The sequence below is a fragment of the Maylandia zebra genome, linkage group LG11 (genome assembly GCF_041146795.1).
Source record: "Maylandia zebra isolate NMK-2024a linkage group LG11, Mzebra_GT3a, whole genome shotgun sequence".
NCBI lineage: Eukaryota > Metazoa > Chordata > Actinopteri > Cichliformes > Cichlidae > Maylandia > Maylandia zebra.
In genome coordinates this window covers 13,124,048-13,139,349 of record NC_135177.1, presented here as the reverse complement: position 1 = coordinate 13,139,349, position 15,302 = coordinate 13,124,048, and the positions used below count along the sequence as shown (strand labels likewise).

Genomic DNA, 15,302 nt, shown 5'->3' with positions numbered 1-15,302 from the left:
TCTGTTATGTCTCACCGTCCTGGTCCTGAGTTAGTACAGACAGGCAAACAGGGAAGTATTGCTATAAAGAACTAGTCCACACTGTGTTTGTATTGCTTTCCTCAGCACAGTGACTGATGAAAGACCAGAAGCCACAGGGAGGAAAAGCACTGGACTCATGGATACTGTTCCCCTAAACATCAACACACTAGTTAGACAAATGAAGCTTCAGCTGCCCTTTCCACTGCTCTGCTCTGGTCTCCAGAGGCTGTAGTTCACTAAACGTAGAGGTAAATCACAAAGTCCATCCATTTAACAGAATTTATCACCAAAATGTCTAAACCTGCATTGTTTGCGTCTGCGTGCTTAGGTCGTCCCAACATATGTATCACTGACTGATAGTGTATTTATATTTCCTTGATGTTAAATAATTTGAGGCCAAAACAAGATTTGAATATTATTCTTGGGTTACATGTCTATTTTAAACTTTGCTGTTATTCTCTTGAATAATCTTCTACATTGTATAAATAGAAAAAACACGGTGACTCATCAAACAAAGGTCAAGTGTAAAGTTCCCCATAACCTACTGATCCCCGTGCTTTTCTGTGCAGAATCTGTGCCACAAGCTTTTATGGAACTCCCTCTAGAGGCAATACAGTGAGGTGCTACTGCTTTTTGGGGATTTTCTACCTCCCTGCTGAACTATCCCTCCCTGTCGCAAAAAAAAAAAGAAAGAAAAGAAAAAGAAAAAGGTTGCATTTATCAAGAACGTTATGAGACCATTTTGCACCACTTGCCTCATTTAAGCAATCTCACAACTCTTCAAATGCATGAAATAACAGTTTTTGGCAGATACGTACTCAGCAGACTTCAGTACGACTGGAGTGACTTTAAAATGTCACTTCAGTGGGAGAAAAACTGTTTTGATATGAATTTGTCCAAAGAATGTCAGCCAAAGCAAAAACATCTTCAAAAACATCGGCAGTAATGTTTTATTATATTATTTAGGATGGGAAATACCTCCTTTATGAGATGTAGAAATTACCCATCGATTCATTCATCCGTCTATCATTTTCTTCTGCTTATCAAACAGAAATTAATTTGCACAAAAGATTTAGCAAAACTCAAGTATACATCTGATGACATCTTTTAACAACTGAGTAATGATCATCCAAAGCTTCATAGCAAAACCAAATAGGAATCACAGAGAAGCAACAGCTCACATTACTAAACCCTCGCTGAAAAACAAGGTTCTCTCTCTCTCTCTCTCTCTCTCTCTCTCTCTCTCTCTCTCTCTCTCTCTCTGAACTCCAAAGTTTATTTAGAGGGCATATCCCAAGCTTCGGAGAGAGAGAGAGATCGACAGGGAGGGAGAGAGTGAGAGAGAGATAGCTGAAGTCATCAGCGGGCTGAGGGAAGTGAATGGGTCCTGCACGCAAAGCAGAAAAGCGCTGAAACTGTGGAGATTTACTTTGGTTCAGTTGTAGCTCAGCGAGAAGGAGGAGGTGTGCGCTTGGTGGTTAGAGCAACGCGAGCTGTTTAACGTAAAAACTTAATTTGTCTTTTCTGTTGTTGGTCCTGTAGTGGCTTTTACGTCAGCTGATGGTCAGATGAAGCCGAGACCCTCGGCATATTAGCGCAGTCTGTACACCGGGACGCACGGTTCTCTTCTGAGAAAGACTTGGAGAGTGAGGGAAAGGTTCATTTGGAGTTCTACAAATGGATTTAATCCCTCAAACTTCTCGAGAGTCACGATAATGCTTCATTAATCATTCTATTTTTCTTTGCGACCTTCACTGATGTTTGATTCTACTTTTCTCCTCCTCGCAACGGATGAAAATCCATCTTTTTGGCGTGGTTGTTTGGTTTTTGTTTGGGGTTTTTTTGTTGGGGGGGATGTTCTTTATAACTACAAGGATAACGGATCCCTAACTCAGTCTGGCTTTCTTGGCACATATGTGGACCTTATCCAGGATGTTACAGTCTAAGCGGCCCAGGCATCATTGGGCCACTGTACATTACCATCACCACATATCACCACATTGCTGGGGGTCCCGCTGTGTCTAGGAATTACCTGCAATCCCGCCTCTGTCTTCGTCTGGGGACAGAAAACGGAATCTTATTAATAAGTGTTTTGGCGAACATTGACATTGGCTTTACGAGTCTCACCTCTGGGCTACTATGCAATTACAACTCTCCTTTGTTTTGATCATCTTGCACTGCATGGATTACATTGGTTGTCAGCAGCACAGCAGCTCCAGGCACCGGCAACATAAACGTGAGTAAAGTGCTGTTCCGCGCCACAAAGTCCCATTATTAGGCTTGTATATTATTTCTTCTAGTTTTTAATTGATATTCACTTAATTTCAGCTTATGCTCAACAATATTTATTAACCGATTTCAGTCGAAGTTACGAAGATCTGCATCGTACATTCTGTTGCCATTAAAACAAATCTTCCAATATTTAGTCTTTGGTCAGATTTCTTAATCGGTTACATTAATTTTGCGCCGTGTAATAAATTGACAGATATGAAAGTAAACAAACAATCCTCCTGATGCGCTTTTAAAGTGATCACCAAATCAAAACATCATCAAATAAAAGTTCAGGTGACATTTAATTTTTCTGCATATGAAACAGGATTAAAAGCAATAATTAACAAATAAATAAATAGATAAAAACAAAATACTTAAAACAACAACAACACATTACCATCACCCATACTCCCAACTCTAATTTCTGCAATGGAGTTTAATAATTATGTATGTTTGCTTAATTTGGAAAACTGGTATTTCCTTTTTTTTTTTTTTTCTTTTTTTTTTTTTATTAAATGTATATATTTTGCCCGTGCCTAGACTGGGTGAGCGAATCAAGCTCTCTATTAAAACCCTTTTCCTTAATTGGATTCATTCACCTGAAGGCTGCAGCAGCCTCCCTGTGCGCTCGGTCTCGTGGTTCCCGTCGCTCTCTAGCGGTCAGCGGAGCAGACTTCATGCGCGGAGTTTGTTGTTTGTTTGGTTTCAGGGTTGGTGAATAATAAAGCTTTAGCTCATATACTTAGTGAGATTTACGTGAATTTGCTGCCTTATACTATAAAGTATTAAAAAACATTTTTTGGAGATTTTTTTTAATCTGTTGGTGCACATCAGCAGGGTACATTCTGATGGATTCATGTTCTGGTGAATATGAATTCAAAATGTAACTCTTGTAATTGTGCAAAATGTTAGTCAATGCAAAACTGACTCCAGCAAACAGCAGAGAAGTTCCACACTGACTGTGAAGGTATTTCGGCTCTCATATATCTCTCTGGGGTCCAACAATATGTCTCCTCTCTTGGGCAATGAGCAGCTTTTTTCCATGACACTATGAAATAATTATCAATAAAGTATTTTTTCTGTTCTTCCTACGCACACTTTATCATTGAGGGTCTCCAGATGTGCTCTGTGACTAACTCCGTTTGAGATGAGCGGTGATAACTGGAATATTCCATGTATCGCTTGCCAGTATGGTCAAAACTGTCTGTGATCTACAACAATGGACCTTCGGAGTGATGTTTTTATCCCTGCCACCTGGGGCTAAAAGATCTCACTACACCTGTTTCTCTTTACATTGGATTGCAGAGCTCAGACCTGCACACAGGACCAGATAGATGTCGAATCTATCGGGCATGTAATGAGTTGATTATTTTCCCTTAAACGTGTGTTTGTACCACACAAATGTAGACATCAGTGTTTGCTTTAGACCCCCCGCATATTTTCACTTTCTGTGTTTATTTCCCTCTAAACAATATTAAAGAGCCTCTCAGCAGAGTGTGAAAGAGATGAAACGAGAACGTCAACAACTTCTGTGCAGGACGATACACTAAAATATGTTGTTTTACTCAAAAAGATTTAAAAAATTGTAACCTCAGCATATATTGACATACTGACCCAATGTTAATTGGTTTTTGTGTTAAGGAGTAGGTTAATCTTCTTTCTTACAGACTGACTCAGTAACCATCAATTGATAGGCCCTTCTATGAATCCCAACTTCCTCTAAGAAAGCAGATATTAGGGAGGATGGAGGGTTTAGTTGGTGAAAGGGTGAATGAGTACAGACATTAGAGGGAAAGCAGGGGGTAAGAGTGAGTGGGGGTGGGTCAATGACCATTCAGTTAGCAGGTCCAAATCACCACACAGAGACAGAACCCAAGCTGTGAGCTTCCTGTCTGTGATGATTCACCCAGAAACAAAGGGGGCGGGTTAATAGTGGGAATTACATTAATATTATAGTTAATGAAGACGTTTCAGCTTCATGGAGGATGCTTTGATTTATGGCTAACAACAGAGTTTGTGCACAGTAAAGCCTGGGTGAATTGAGAGGCATGAAGGTAAGCATGTAACACAATGGATGAAATGAAGTGGGGGGGTTGCAAAAAAAAAGAAAAACAAAATGTGTATGTGTGCAAATGTGTTTATTATATGTGTAACTCTTGTTGTTATGCAAGTTACCACTGTCCAACTGAGGCTTCGTTGGTGCAAAAGCAAGGGGAAGGCCAAATTCCTGTGTTTTAAGGCTTCTGTGAATCAGGGCAACTTGGCAGGAACACATGTGGGCAAATGGACAGCGGTTGTAAAGATAGTCAGGATATTTCAAACAAAGTATCCATGATCTATGGTAAACTGACAGCTAAACCCTGAGTTGAAAATGCTGGCCAATGAAAGCCAGTGGCATGCAATGCCAAGACTGGGGAGGAAAACCAATTCCTGACGTTCTTGCAGGGGTTGCTTTTAATTTACCTGACATATGTGATTATGGCAACACCTCTCAAACAGAAGCAGCAGCGCAGGTGAATATAATAGTATATAAAACGTGGGAAATCTCTCAAAGACTCTTATTGCCTATATACTCACACAGGAGTCACTCCTTGTATGGATTAATATGTTTCTGTCACATAGCTGTCCATGCGAGGGTTTCTCAAAACCCTCCATTATGCCATTATTTAAGGAAGTGTGTTAACCAATGTCTTCATGGAGACAGCAACACTGTAGGTGCCTGGGACCTGGTGTGCATGTCAGGTTGTATTCAGTAAATCACCTCTGTGGTTGTCCACTTTATCGCTGTTCATTGTGCTCCAATTTAAATCAGACACCAAAGAGCAAATATTATATAAGACTGTTATGTTTTTTCAAAGAAGTCATATTTCTACAATTTGTCACTATTAGCCTTTGTTATGATTCGTTTACTTAAAATACTATCACACTGATGCAAACATGTTGGAATTTGAGAGACATTAAACATGCCGGGGACAAAGTTGCAACATACAGTTAAAATGATTAAAACCTACAACCTGTACTTTCATCCATGGAAGACAAAGTGTGGTGAATCATCTCAAACTGGTATATAGTTGGGGAGGACAACTCTACTCTTGAATATATATCAACATAAACTAAACACTTCAGTACTTATGCACATAAACAGAGTTGCAAATATGGAATAAATTGCTGTCATTGGCACTGGGCTTTAAGTTAATGTGACATTAAGTGGTTTGTCTTCTGTAATGCAACCCTTGTAAATATATTTAATTCCTGGTGGAGCTAAATTTACCTTTGGCCTCACACTTAAAAATGTGGATTTTAACCTTTTCTCCATTTTCATTTCATTCCCTGTTTTATTACCATCACTGCAAGATTTTAAAGCTATCGTAGACAGAAACTTGAGAATGCAAAACTCAGATATCAAGTGCTTGTTGTGAGTTTTGCCTCAATTATAAAAAGATATAAAAGGTTCTGTAACAAAAGCAACACTCTTGTAGTTTTGAAAAGCACTGGTATTCTCTCTCTTTTTGCCTTTTTATACAAAAAGGTGGAACATTGAAGGAATGAGTTATACATGCACTCAGAACTTTGAGTTGCCCTAAAATATCTGGAAAAATATGTCATATTTATTCATAAATATTCCTTTTTTATAAGAATCCTAATATTTTTGTGTGTGAGATCTATATCTAATGTGAAACCCATCCACCCTCTCCTCTCGACAGCGATCTCTGGTGTGAGCTCAGGGTGCCAGCAGGGTGGCTGTCTGACCTGCTCTGACTACAATGGCTGTCTTTCCTGCAAGCCGCGCTTCTTCATGCATTTGGAGAGGATTGGGATGAAGCAGATCGGGGTGTGCATGACTTCCTGTCCGCCAGGCTTTTATGGCACACGCTCTCCTGAAAGAAACACCTGTACAAGTGAGTCAAATGAACTGCAAATATAAAAATTTTAAAAGAATTTTTATGGATATGTTAACTGACTGCATGATTCCAATGAAAAAAGAACATCCAAATTTGAACGAGCACAAGCACTGAAATATTCAGGCTAAATATGGTGCCTTTAAAAGCGTAACTTGACTTTGTGTGCATCATTAAATCATATGTCCTGCCTAGTGAAGTGTAGTATGGCATGAAGTCGAGGCCTACATGTTCCTGAACAAGTGAAAAACATGAGACTGACCCTGTTAGCATGTTTCCTTTTGGTGACATTATATGAAATCAAGAGTTGCTTTGTTTAAAATCATTTATCATGATCCAGCCTGTAAAACATTAATTTCCCCGCAGTGTCCCATATTGTTTTTCCAGCCTGACACACACACACACACACACACACACACACACACACACGCACACACACACACACACAGTGACACCCTGTATATTTAACGTGCAGGACACACACGATAACTTGTATGGTTTAAATAAACGCTGGCGGTGGGTCTGTGTTTCTCCGTCAGAGTGCAGGTCGGAGTGCGACTCCTGCTTCAACAAGAACTTCTGCACGCACTGCCGAGCAGGATTCTACCTTCACCTGGGCAAGTGCCAGGAGAACTGCCCCGAGGGCATGGTCCGCAGCGACGCACAGAGGGAGTGTATTCTCAGTGAGTACTCAGAGTTTACATTAATCAGGCATGGGGATTTTTTTTTAAGTTCGCCTTTTATTTCATTTATTTGGGTTGCAGAACTAGTTTATATAGAACTACATTAAACATATTACATGCCAGATTACATTTTGTCTGTGCAGAGTGTCCTGCAGACTGTGAGTCATGTGTGAGCAGCGACATGTGTAAGCAGTGCCGACCGGGCCTATACCAGCTCAGTGGCATGTGTCACCATGTCTGTCCAGAGGACTATGAGCCCAATGACAAACTCATGGAGTGCATACCGCAAGGTCAGTCCAGTGTGAGTGTGGATATGTTAAAGAAAAATGTCTGGTAAATAACCATTTTGAAAAAGCGAGTAACCCCATGTCAAAATTTTGCAAAATATTTATTATCCTTATATTTCCCCTTCTGCCAATTTCCTCCTGTCAGTGCACTGTGAGGTGGGTGAATGGAGCGAGTGGAGCCCCTGCTCGAAATCTGGTAGAACCTGTGGCTTCAAGCGGGGCCAGGAGACCCGCACAAGGCAGGTCATGCAGTACCCGTCGTCCTTTGGCAAACCCTGCCCTGAGGTCTCTGAGATCAGAGAGTGCATGGTCAGGAGGAGGAAATGTCCAGGTAAAGAAAAAAAATATATAATTTCTGAGAAGATGCTGTGACAGAGTAGCACTGCTTTTGTGCCCAACTTAAATCCCACGTGATGCGACATAAAAACACACAACCCTCCCCCCCAGAAGGAATTATCAAATAAGATGCTTACTATATATTACACTGTCTTTGGTAATTGCTGCTGACCCATCACACTTACTGCCAACATTGTATTTGAGCTACATGGCACGGTTTCAATTCTCTATGAATTCCAGACCACACTGCTTAAGCTTGAACAACCAGAGCTAGCCGTTCTTCCGCTCAGGACTACGACTGTTTACTCAGAGGACTGTCATTGTCGCTAGAGTGAGGACAGTGGGGAGAACACTTGTGTGATGTTGCAATGGCTATGCTGCGTGTTTTACCCATGAGAGCTCTTTGGATTTTAAACAGTAAAACCGCTTTCTGTGCTCCTAGTAAACAGGGGATAGCGTGATTATTTCTAATGAATAGAGTGCAAACTGCTTTCAGACGGGCTCGTCCCCTTTTAAACCCGAAGCTGTAGTGCATTTACAATCATCTTGTGTTGTGCGTACTGAGCGTGTGGTTGCTGAGGTGGTTGGTGGCTACAGCTGGTTGTTTTTTCGCCTGGGCTCTGTAGTGTTAAATGACAGATTGCAGACAGGGTAGGAGGCTGAGATCCAGCCCCCTGGGGCCTCACACTTACAGAACAAACACTGTGTGTGTGTGTGTGTGTGTGTGTGTGTGTGTGTGTGTGTGTGTGTGTGTGTGTGTGTGTGTGTGTGTGTGTGTGTGTGTGTGTGATGCAGCAGAAAAGCAGTTGACTCTGGAGCAGAAACAGCCAGCTCAACATCAACATCCTCCCCCTGGGAGGCACGCGGCGACCAGGGGATCAGTATTGGTTTATCCCCACAGCTGCCAATACACACACACATATGCAATAACTCTCTCCCACACACACATATGCAAACCAACACAGGCACAAACAATTCCAGATATAGATGTGCCATTCTCCATTTCAAGCAAGAGCGATAGATGCACATACTCACATTTCCATGCAGGCACACACACATACCAGCATTGTCTCACTGAAATAACTACACAGCCATTACTCAGAGTGGTAATTTGTGAAGACAGTATACTGAGTTGGCGTGATTTGTAAGGCAGACTGTGAAATATGCCCTCTGTCTCTCTCTCACACATTTCCTATCTGTATCTTTTCACTGATCTATCCCCTCATCATCATCCCCAACACACACACACACTCCCCAACAAACCAAAGAAAACATAGACCCCCATATAAGCTCCCAGCTAGCGCACCCAGTCATTTGGGGTCGGTGCCGAGAGTCTAGCGTAGAGTCGACGGATCTGTTGATGTACCCAGAGACTGACGAAAGGGGTACAGAGACAGAGCGACAGATAGAACGAAAAAGAAAGAAAGAAAGAAAGAAAGAAAGAAAGAAAGAAAGAAAGAAAGAAAGAAAGAAAGAAAGAAAGAAAGAAAGAAAGATCTGTGTGCACAGACACAGTACAGACCCTTCTTATCGACTTTGCTCCTTTGTGGGATAACCCGATTGCCCCAGCTCCAAGAGAAACCCTGGTGCGTGGGAGCTAATTATCTGCCTCGGTGTATCCTCTACCCGCTGTTTACGTTCTGCACACGCTAGAGGGTCAGTGGTCTGACTTCAGAGAGCCTCCAGTAATCCTCCAACAGCTCTCTGACACTGATACATCCTTCCTCTTGTCCTCATCCTTTTCTCCTCTTTTGCACTTTCTTCTTTTGTCCCTCCGCCCCCTTCTATCCTCTTCTGTTCCTGCTTCTCTCAGTACATTGTTTTACTCTTCCACATTAGAACACTAAGTCCTTCACTCATTTCATCCAATCTGGCCTGACCCTGTTGTTTTTTTTCTTTACCATTGCTCTTCTTTCTCCTTATTCTTCTTGCTTTTATTTTCACTCATCTGTACCGCAAACCTAAACTCTTGTGATACTTTGTGTCCAAATGTCTGTGTATTAAATCTAGGAAATATGCGACAGAACCTTTAATCAGTTCATAAAAGGCTACGGGCATGCACAATCAGTAAATGTTGACATGTTGGCAAGATAATTTTCCTTCTTTTTTTTTTGTTTAAACCAGTTAGAAGGTAGTGGCTGTGCTGTACTTTGCAGGGTAAGTGTTCATAATTTTGCATGTAATCTTCAGATGACGTTGCGCGACTCATCCCAGGAAACTGTCAAAAATAACCCTTTCTCACATGTAGCACATGGCAGGAGGTAGTATGTAAACACTCAGGTGTACTAGATCAAGATTGGGCAGGTTAAAGACTGCTTACTGTCCCATCTAACCGTGCTGACATTTGCATTCTCACGTGCCCCCAGGAATGGACTGGTAATGTGGCATTCCAGGCATTTACCTGTGGTCCTATTACCTGTGCATATAAATGGATGGCAAAATTGTCCTTTAAGCAACTACTTTTTACTTTCTTTCTTTGAGTACATTTCAGAGACTTTACTTTTTCACTTTTACTTGAGTAAAGAAGTTGAATCAGTACTTCAACAGTACTTTTTAACACAAGTATCTACACTTCTACTTAAGTACAGAATGTCTGTACTTTTGCCACTCGTGCAAGCAACAAGGATTCAGGTAACACGAATGGCTACCTTGACCACGAGCGACTTTTTTAGCCTAAGTATATCTTTGAATTGTCACATGCTGCAGTGCAACAAAGAACTAACCCAACGACAACTTTAGCAACTTGTTTAAAACCTGTTTCAATATAAATAATCAAATAAATGTAAATATATACAAAATATGTGTATGCATGATAGATTGTATGTGTCCAATCACAGCACAGTTCATATGCATTGTTTCAAAATGACTGATATTAGGGGGAAAAAGCTTTTGATCTCCAAAGGTGTCAGCTATTGTAGCTCCTACATCCGCAAAGCTGCAGAACAATTTCAAAATCCCAAATGCCACCTGGGTCTGATTAAGCACTGTTTTTAAATTAGTGATATAAAATCGGAAGAGGTGTAAAACTGTGGGGAAGCAGACATGCTAAGTCTCAGAGCTAATTTATTGATGTTGACATACACAACCTCATTTGCTGCCTTCTCTCTCAATAGTTGTAATGTCTGATTTGTCCTTCAATTAGCCTGCAGTTCACCTCACTATCGCTGTAGCTGGATGGACCTTAGCCCCCCTTTTACTCCAGTATACACACCCTCAGTGACACTCATGCATATTAGAGACAGTTGAGCCAACTAACAGCAAGCAGTCAGCGAGGGCGGAGGTTTACACACACCCACAGACCCCCATGACATTCTGCCAACCATGCAGCCAACATTCCACTTATGGGACAACCCATAGCCTATAATCCCCGCCTGGCTCTCGCCAAAATCTCCCCGGACGACAGAACGCCTGCCACAGGGGATGTGCAGTGTTGGGAAGGTTACTTTTAAAATGTATTCCATTACAGAATACATTTTTATGGTGGCACATCCCGGATGTGCCACCATAAAACCTACAGTGCCCCTACTAAATATTCACATACATAGACACAAACCTCCCCTTACCCTCACTGCCCCTTAACTTTCTCATTTGATCTCTGTCTGTCTGCTGTTCTCACCACAGTTATAGAGTCATCTAATACGGTCTGTGATTTTTATTCCTCCTTCACCACTCTATACTTCTGCTTGTTTTTTTATTTTGATATTTTTAGTGTAGCATGCTTGCTCACTTATTGCTCCAGCATACACACACACACACACACACACACACACACACACACACAGAGAGAGAGAGAGAGAGAGAGAGAGAGAGAGAGAGAGAGAGAGAGAGGGAGTATTGTGTATGCAGTCAGTAAAGCCCTCTTGAATCCTGTCCTTTATGACAATGTTGTAACAGATTTCTTGCAGTTATGTCATAGCCAGTTCAGCAGATCTACACTAACTTATAATGTACAGGCAGGCATTTCAAAGGGAATAACATGGCCTGATAACAGAGGTGTCTCCATAGGATTGCACAGCCCTCCCCTAAAATATGATTGCCTCAGTGCCCAGCTTTCCCTAAGCTATAACCTATATATCCCATGTTACTGGACTAGAGCAGCATTAATCTTAGAGCCTTATAAAGCTCCTGTAAATGCCAACTCACATATTCTTTGCAAATATTCCAGATGATCCTTAATGATAGATTACAGGAAACTTACAACAAAAGACAAATGTTTGTCATCTGTGGCGTCTTATGTTGAATTTGAGAGTAGTTACAGGCAAGATATTTACTGGATCCAGATTTGCCAGAAATGTCATAGTCATATAATCATAAATGTTTCCATTGCTTCCCAGCTGTGGCAGTTACCACAACTGGCTCAGCCGTAAAGAGTGATATAATGGTTTAACATTATATCAAAATGTATATGACTGTCAAGCATGCCAGCTATGTGCTGAGATGCCAGGACACTGCTCGCTTGCTAACTTGATCATCTAGCGCAGGGATGTCAGACTCATTTTTTATCACCACTTTGATCTTTAGTGGGCTGGATCAAAGGAAACTCATTTCTGTCAGCATAAAGATACTTAACTAATCATCCAGACTGTCTATATTTATAAAAGACCTATTTTCCTTTTCTTTTTTTGTGGTTAATTTACAGAAAATCTTTTCTTATCTACCTTGGCACAGTTTGAATGGCAATGGGGGAGGTCTTTATTAATAGGAAAAGCTGTAAAATGTATTAAAATACAGCTAAAAGTTCAAAACCTATGTACTCCTTTCAGTGGGGCAGATTGGAGTCTTTGCTGGACCAATTCTGGCCCCTAGGACTTGACATAAGGTTTAAAAATCTGCCGGTCAGTGCCTCTGAACCTCACCAAATAATGCATGCAACCAATTTAAATCCTGAAACAAACAGAAAAAAAAATTACATATTACGTTCCATTTATTTCCAAAAAAGTAGCAACCTTTGCATTGTTCAGAAATTACTGTTTCCGATCGCTTCCAGTCTTTGTGCAAAGAAAAGCTAAATTCACGGTGGTTTAGGAAGCTGATGGCCCATGTGCTCAAGTTCCACATTATGACGCTACTGGAAGTGTTTCATGTGTTTTCCCCACAGCCAAAAAATCCTTCACTGAAAGTCTTTTAAGACTCTGTGATATTTTTCATCAAAACTTGACTTTTGGGAATGTGCTAAATGTCGGTTGAAAATGTTCCAGAACCTCTTAAGGTGTCCCATTTGTGGACCATTATACACATGTCAACACACAGTTTACAAAAGGCCCATCAGAAACTGTTCCAACTAACCAAACGCAGGTTGGTTTGATAAACACTCTCGTAATCATCTCAACACTGGCATGGATTAGGTTTCTCTTCTGGCTCGACAAAAGCACAGGGGCTACAGTATGACTAATCCACTGAACTTGTAAATAGTTATGGTGTCAGGGCAGAGAAAACAATGAGAGCAAAGGGGACTTCCTGTGTTTACAGAGGACAGGGGGCATACCCCGAATGAGTCAGTGAGTCAGATTACTACATCCGTCCATCTATCCAACCATCCATCACTAAAATCACCTGTCTTCGCAATAATTTGTTCTTTTTTTTACTTACTTTTTGCTCACTGTGGTGTCTGTCTCCTGTCCTCTTGTTCTTTCATTATTTCTAGAAGGTTAAACACAGCTGGCAGAGAGAGCTTCATATCACAAGCTCAAAATGTGTGGGTCAGACTTGATCCCTGGTCCAAGCAGACACCTGCCTTGATTAATGAACGGAGTGGGAGATGATGAGCATAGGAAGGCTGGGGGGTGAACGTGAAGCGGACAGGAGAGAGACAGGGATCTCGTTTTCTCTCCCACTTTATCTCTCTTTCCCCTCTCCCTATGTCTCTGCCTACTGCCGACTTCAGCAGTTTCACAATCCCCGACCGGCCAGCCAACAGCCGAGCAGGCCGTGCTGCTCCGTTCCACTCACACATGAGCGGCAGCAGTACAACAACAGGAAAGGGCCTCCTCTGCTTTCACTTGCAGGTCCTGTCTCCAAAACTCCCTGCGGCTGGATCTTGTTATTATCATTATTAACTATGGCTCGAGTAGAGATAAACCTTCAACATTCCAAAATTCTCTGTTTTGTTTATGAGATGGTGTTGCAAGAACAGATAAATTGGGGGTTTATTTAAAGGCTTTCTATTTTGGACAAAGGTCTACTCATCACACACGGAGAGGGCTGCAACAGCTGATAGACCCGACAGTGTAGCTGCTTCCGCTGATTAAACACTGACATCTAGTGAGAACCTTAGCATGTTGCACTGTAAATGAAAGTTGTGCACAATGCTTTACTTTCAAGTGCATACTTTCTGGAATTGGCATTTCTTACTTCACAGAGGTTTCCCAGCAGGACAATCTTTTGAAATATTATTGACATCTTACTACATTTACTGCAGTTTTTAACAATATTTTTATTCCAAATTCCTTTGTGAAAATACTTGTGCAGTCATTTCTACTGACACCTCCCACAATCCACTGACGTTGCAAATCTTAATTTTTTTTGGTCTTCTTAATTTTCAGGACGGAAGAAGAATGAGCGGAGAGAAGGAAGGAATCGCAACAACCGGAAAGATAAGGAGAATCAGGAGGGGAGGCGGGAGAGGAAGAGAGAAAGGGAACGAGAGAAGGAGAGAGACACGGGTGAACGTGAAGATTCTGTTAACAGGAACAAAACAGAGCACAGGCACCGCAGAGGCCATGAGACAGAGCTAGTCTCACCTGTAGACGGCCCTATCCAGTAGTGCTCGGGGGAGATAACATCCAATGCCTCACCACCTTACTTCTGTCATCTTCCCATCCTTCGTGTTCCAAAACTTCCCCGCCCTCACCTCTGTTTGCCCCACTCACAACCTCTCTCTGCAGGGGTGTTGCTGCTACCTGTATGATTTGAATATACTGTTTATGCACAAGCAGGACGGGGCACATTCAGCCAAAAGGCTGGAGCCACTATTGTTTTCAGCTCCTCTTCAACCGCTGAGAGCGTCTCTTATGAAAAGTCCAGGAGACACTGCTGAGACTGCTGTTGGGACTGCAGAACACTGAGAATTGTCTGTGACAGTGTGGAGGACTGTCAGAGAAATGTAATGAGAGACAAAGACATTACACGTTTGTTGAAATGGTTATTTAATAGGGCTCTGGTACAACATTGTGCATCTTGGATTTTGAATGTAGATTTTCCAGCATTATGTAGAAGAATTCTCATTATTGTTGTTCTTGTTCTTTAGATCTCTTTATTTGGTGCAGATTTTGTAAAGAAAAAATAAAGATAAAAAGTGAGGGTTTTTTTTTTTTGCTCTTTCCATCTCGTGACATCTTCATAATCACTACAGCTGAGGGTGACCTACCTTGTAGGCAACTGCATCTTTGCAGTATTTGCAAGATCATTAGAATATTCACTGTAAGCAAACTATCTGGTGTGGCCAGCTAAAGGGGAACCCGCTTGGTATGAATAAAAGGATTATGGTCATAAAGTTTCAAGTGTATGCATGTCTGGTGGAAATGTTAATTTTATCCAGATAAGTGATAAATCTAATCTACCACTGGTTTTTCTTGTGTAAATAGAAGCTCTCAATACAGCTCCGACTAGAAACCAAAACACTTGTATGTCAAATAAAACTATAATGGGTTTGTACCTGTGACTGCTTTAATCTCTCTTTTTTGCCCCTTCACCTTCATCTTGTGCAATCCAAACAAGTATTAGCTGATCTCAACTAGGAAGTGAAACTCAGTACACAGATGCCACGCTCTCCATTTGGCTTAAATCTGATTGCAGTAGTAAGAAGC

The 15,302-nt window shown here is 41.4% G+C and overlaps 1 protein-coding gene across 1 annotated transcript; it reads left to right on the top strand.

Annotated features, from left to right (window-relative positions):
* The first annotated feature begins 1,344 nt into the window (after nucleotides 1-1,344).
* Nucleotides 1,345-15,150, top strand: rspo3 (R-spondin 3). The gene is made up of 6 exons (XM_004568092.5): nucleotides 1,345-2,257; nucleotides 5,997-6,191; nucleotides 6,731-6,874; nucleotides 7,018-7,164; nucleotides 7,307-7,492; nucleotides 14,040-15,150. The coding sequence occupies exons 1-6, from the start codon at nucleotides 2,161-2,163 to the stop codon at nucleotides 14,258-14,260; spliced, it is 990 nt and encodes a 329-aa protein (XP_004568149.3). The 5' UTR covers nucleotides 1,345-2,160; the 3' UTR covers nucleotides 14,261-15,150.
* The last annotated feature ends 152 nt before the right edge of the window (nucleotides 15,151-15,302 follow it).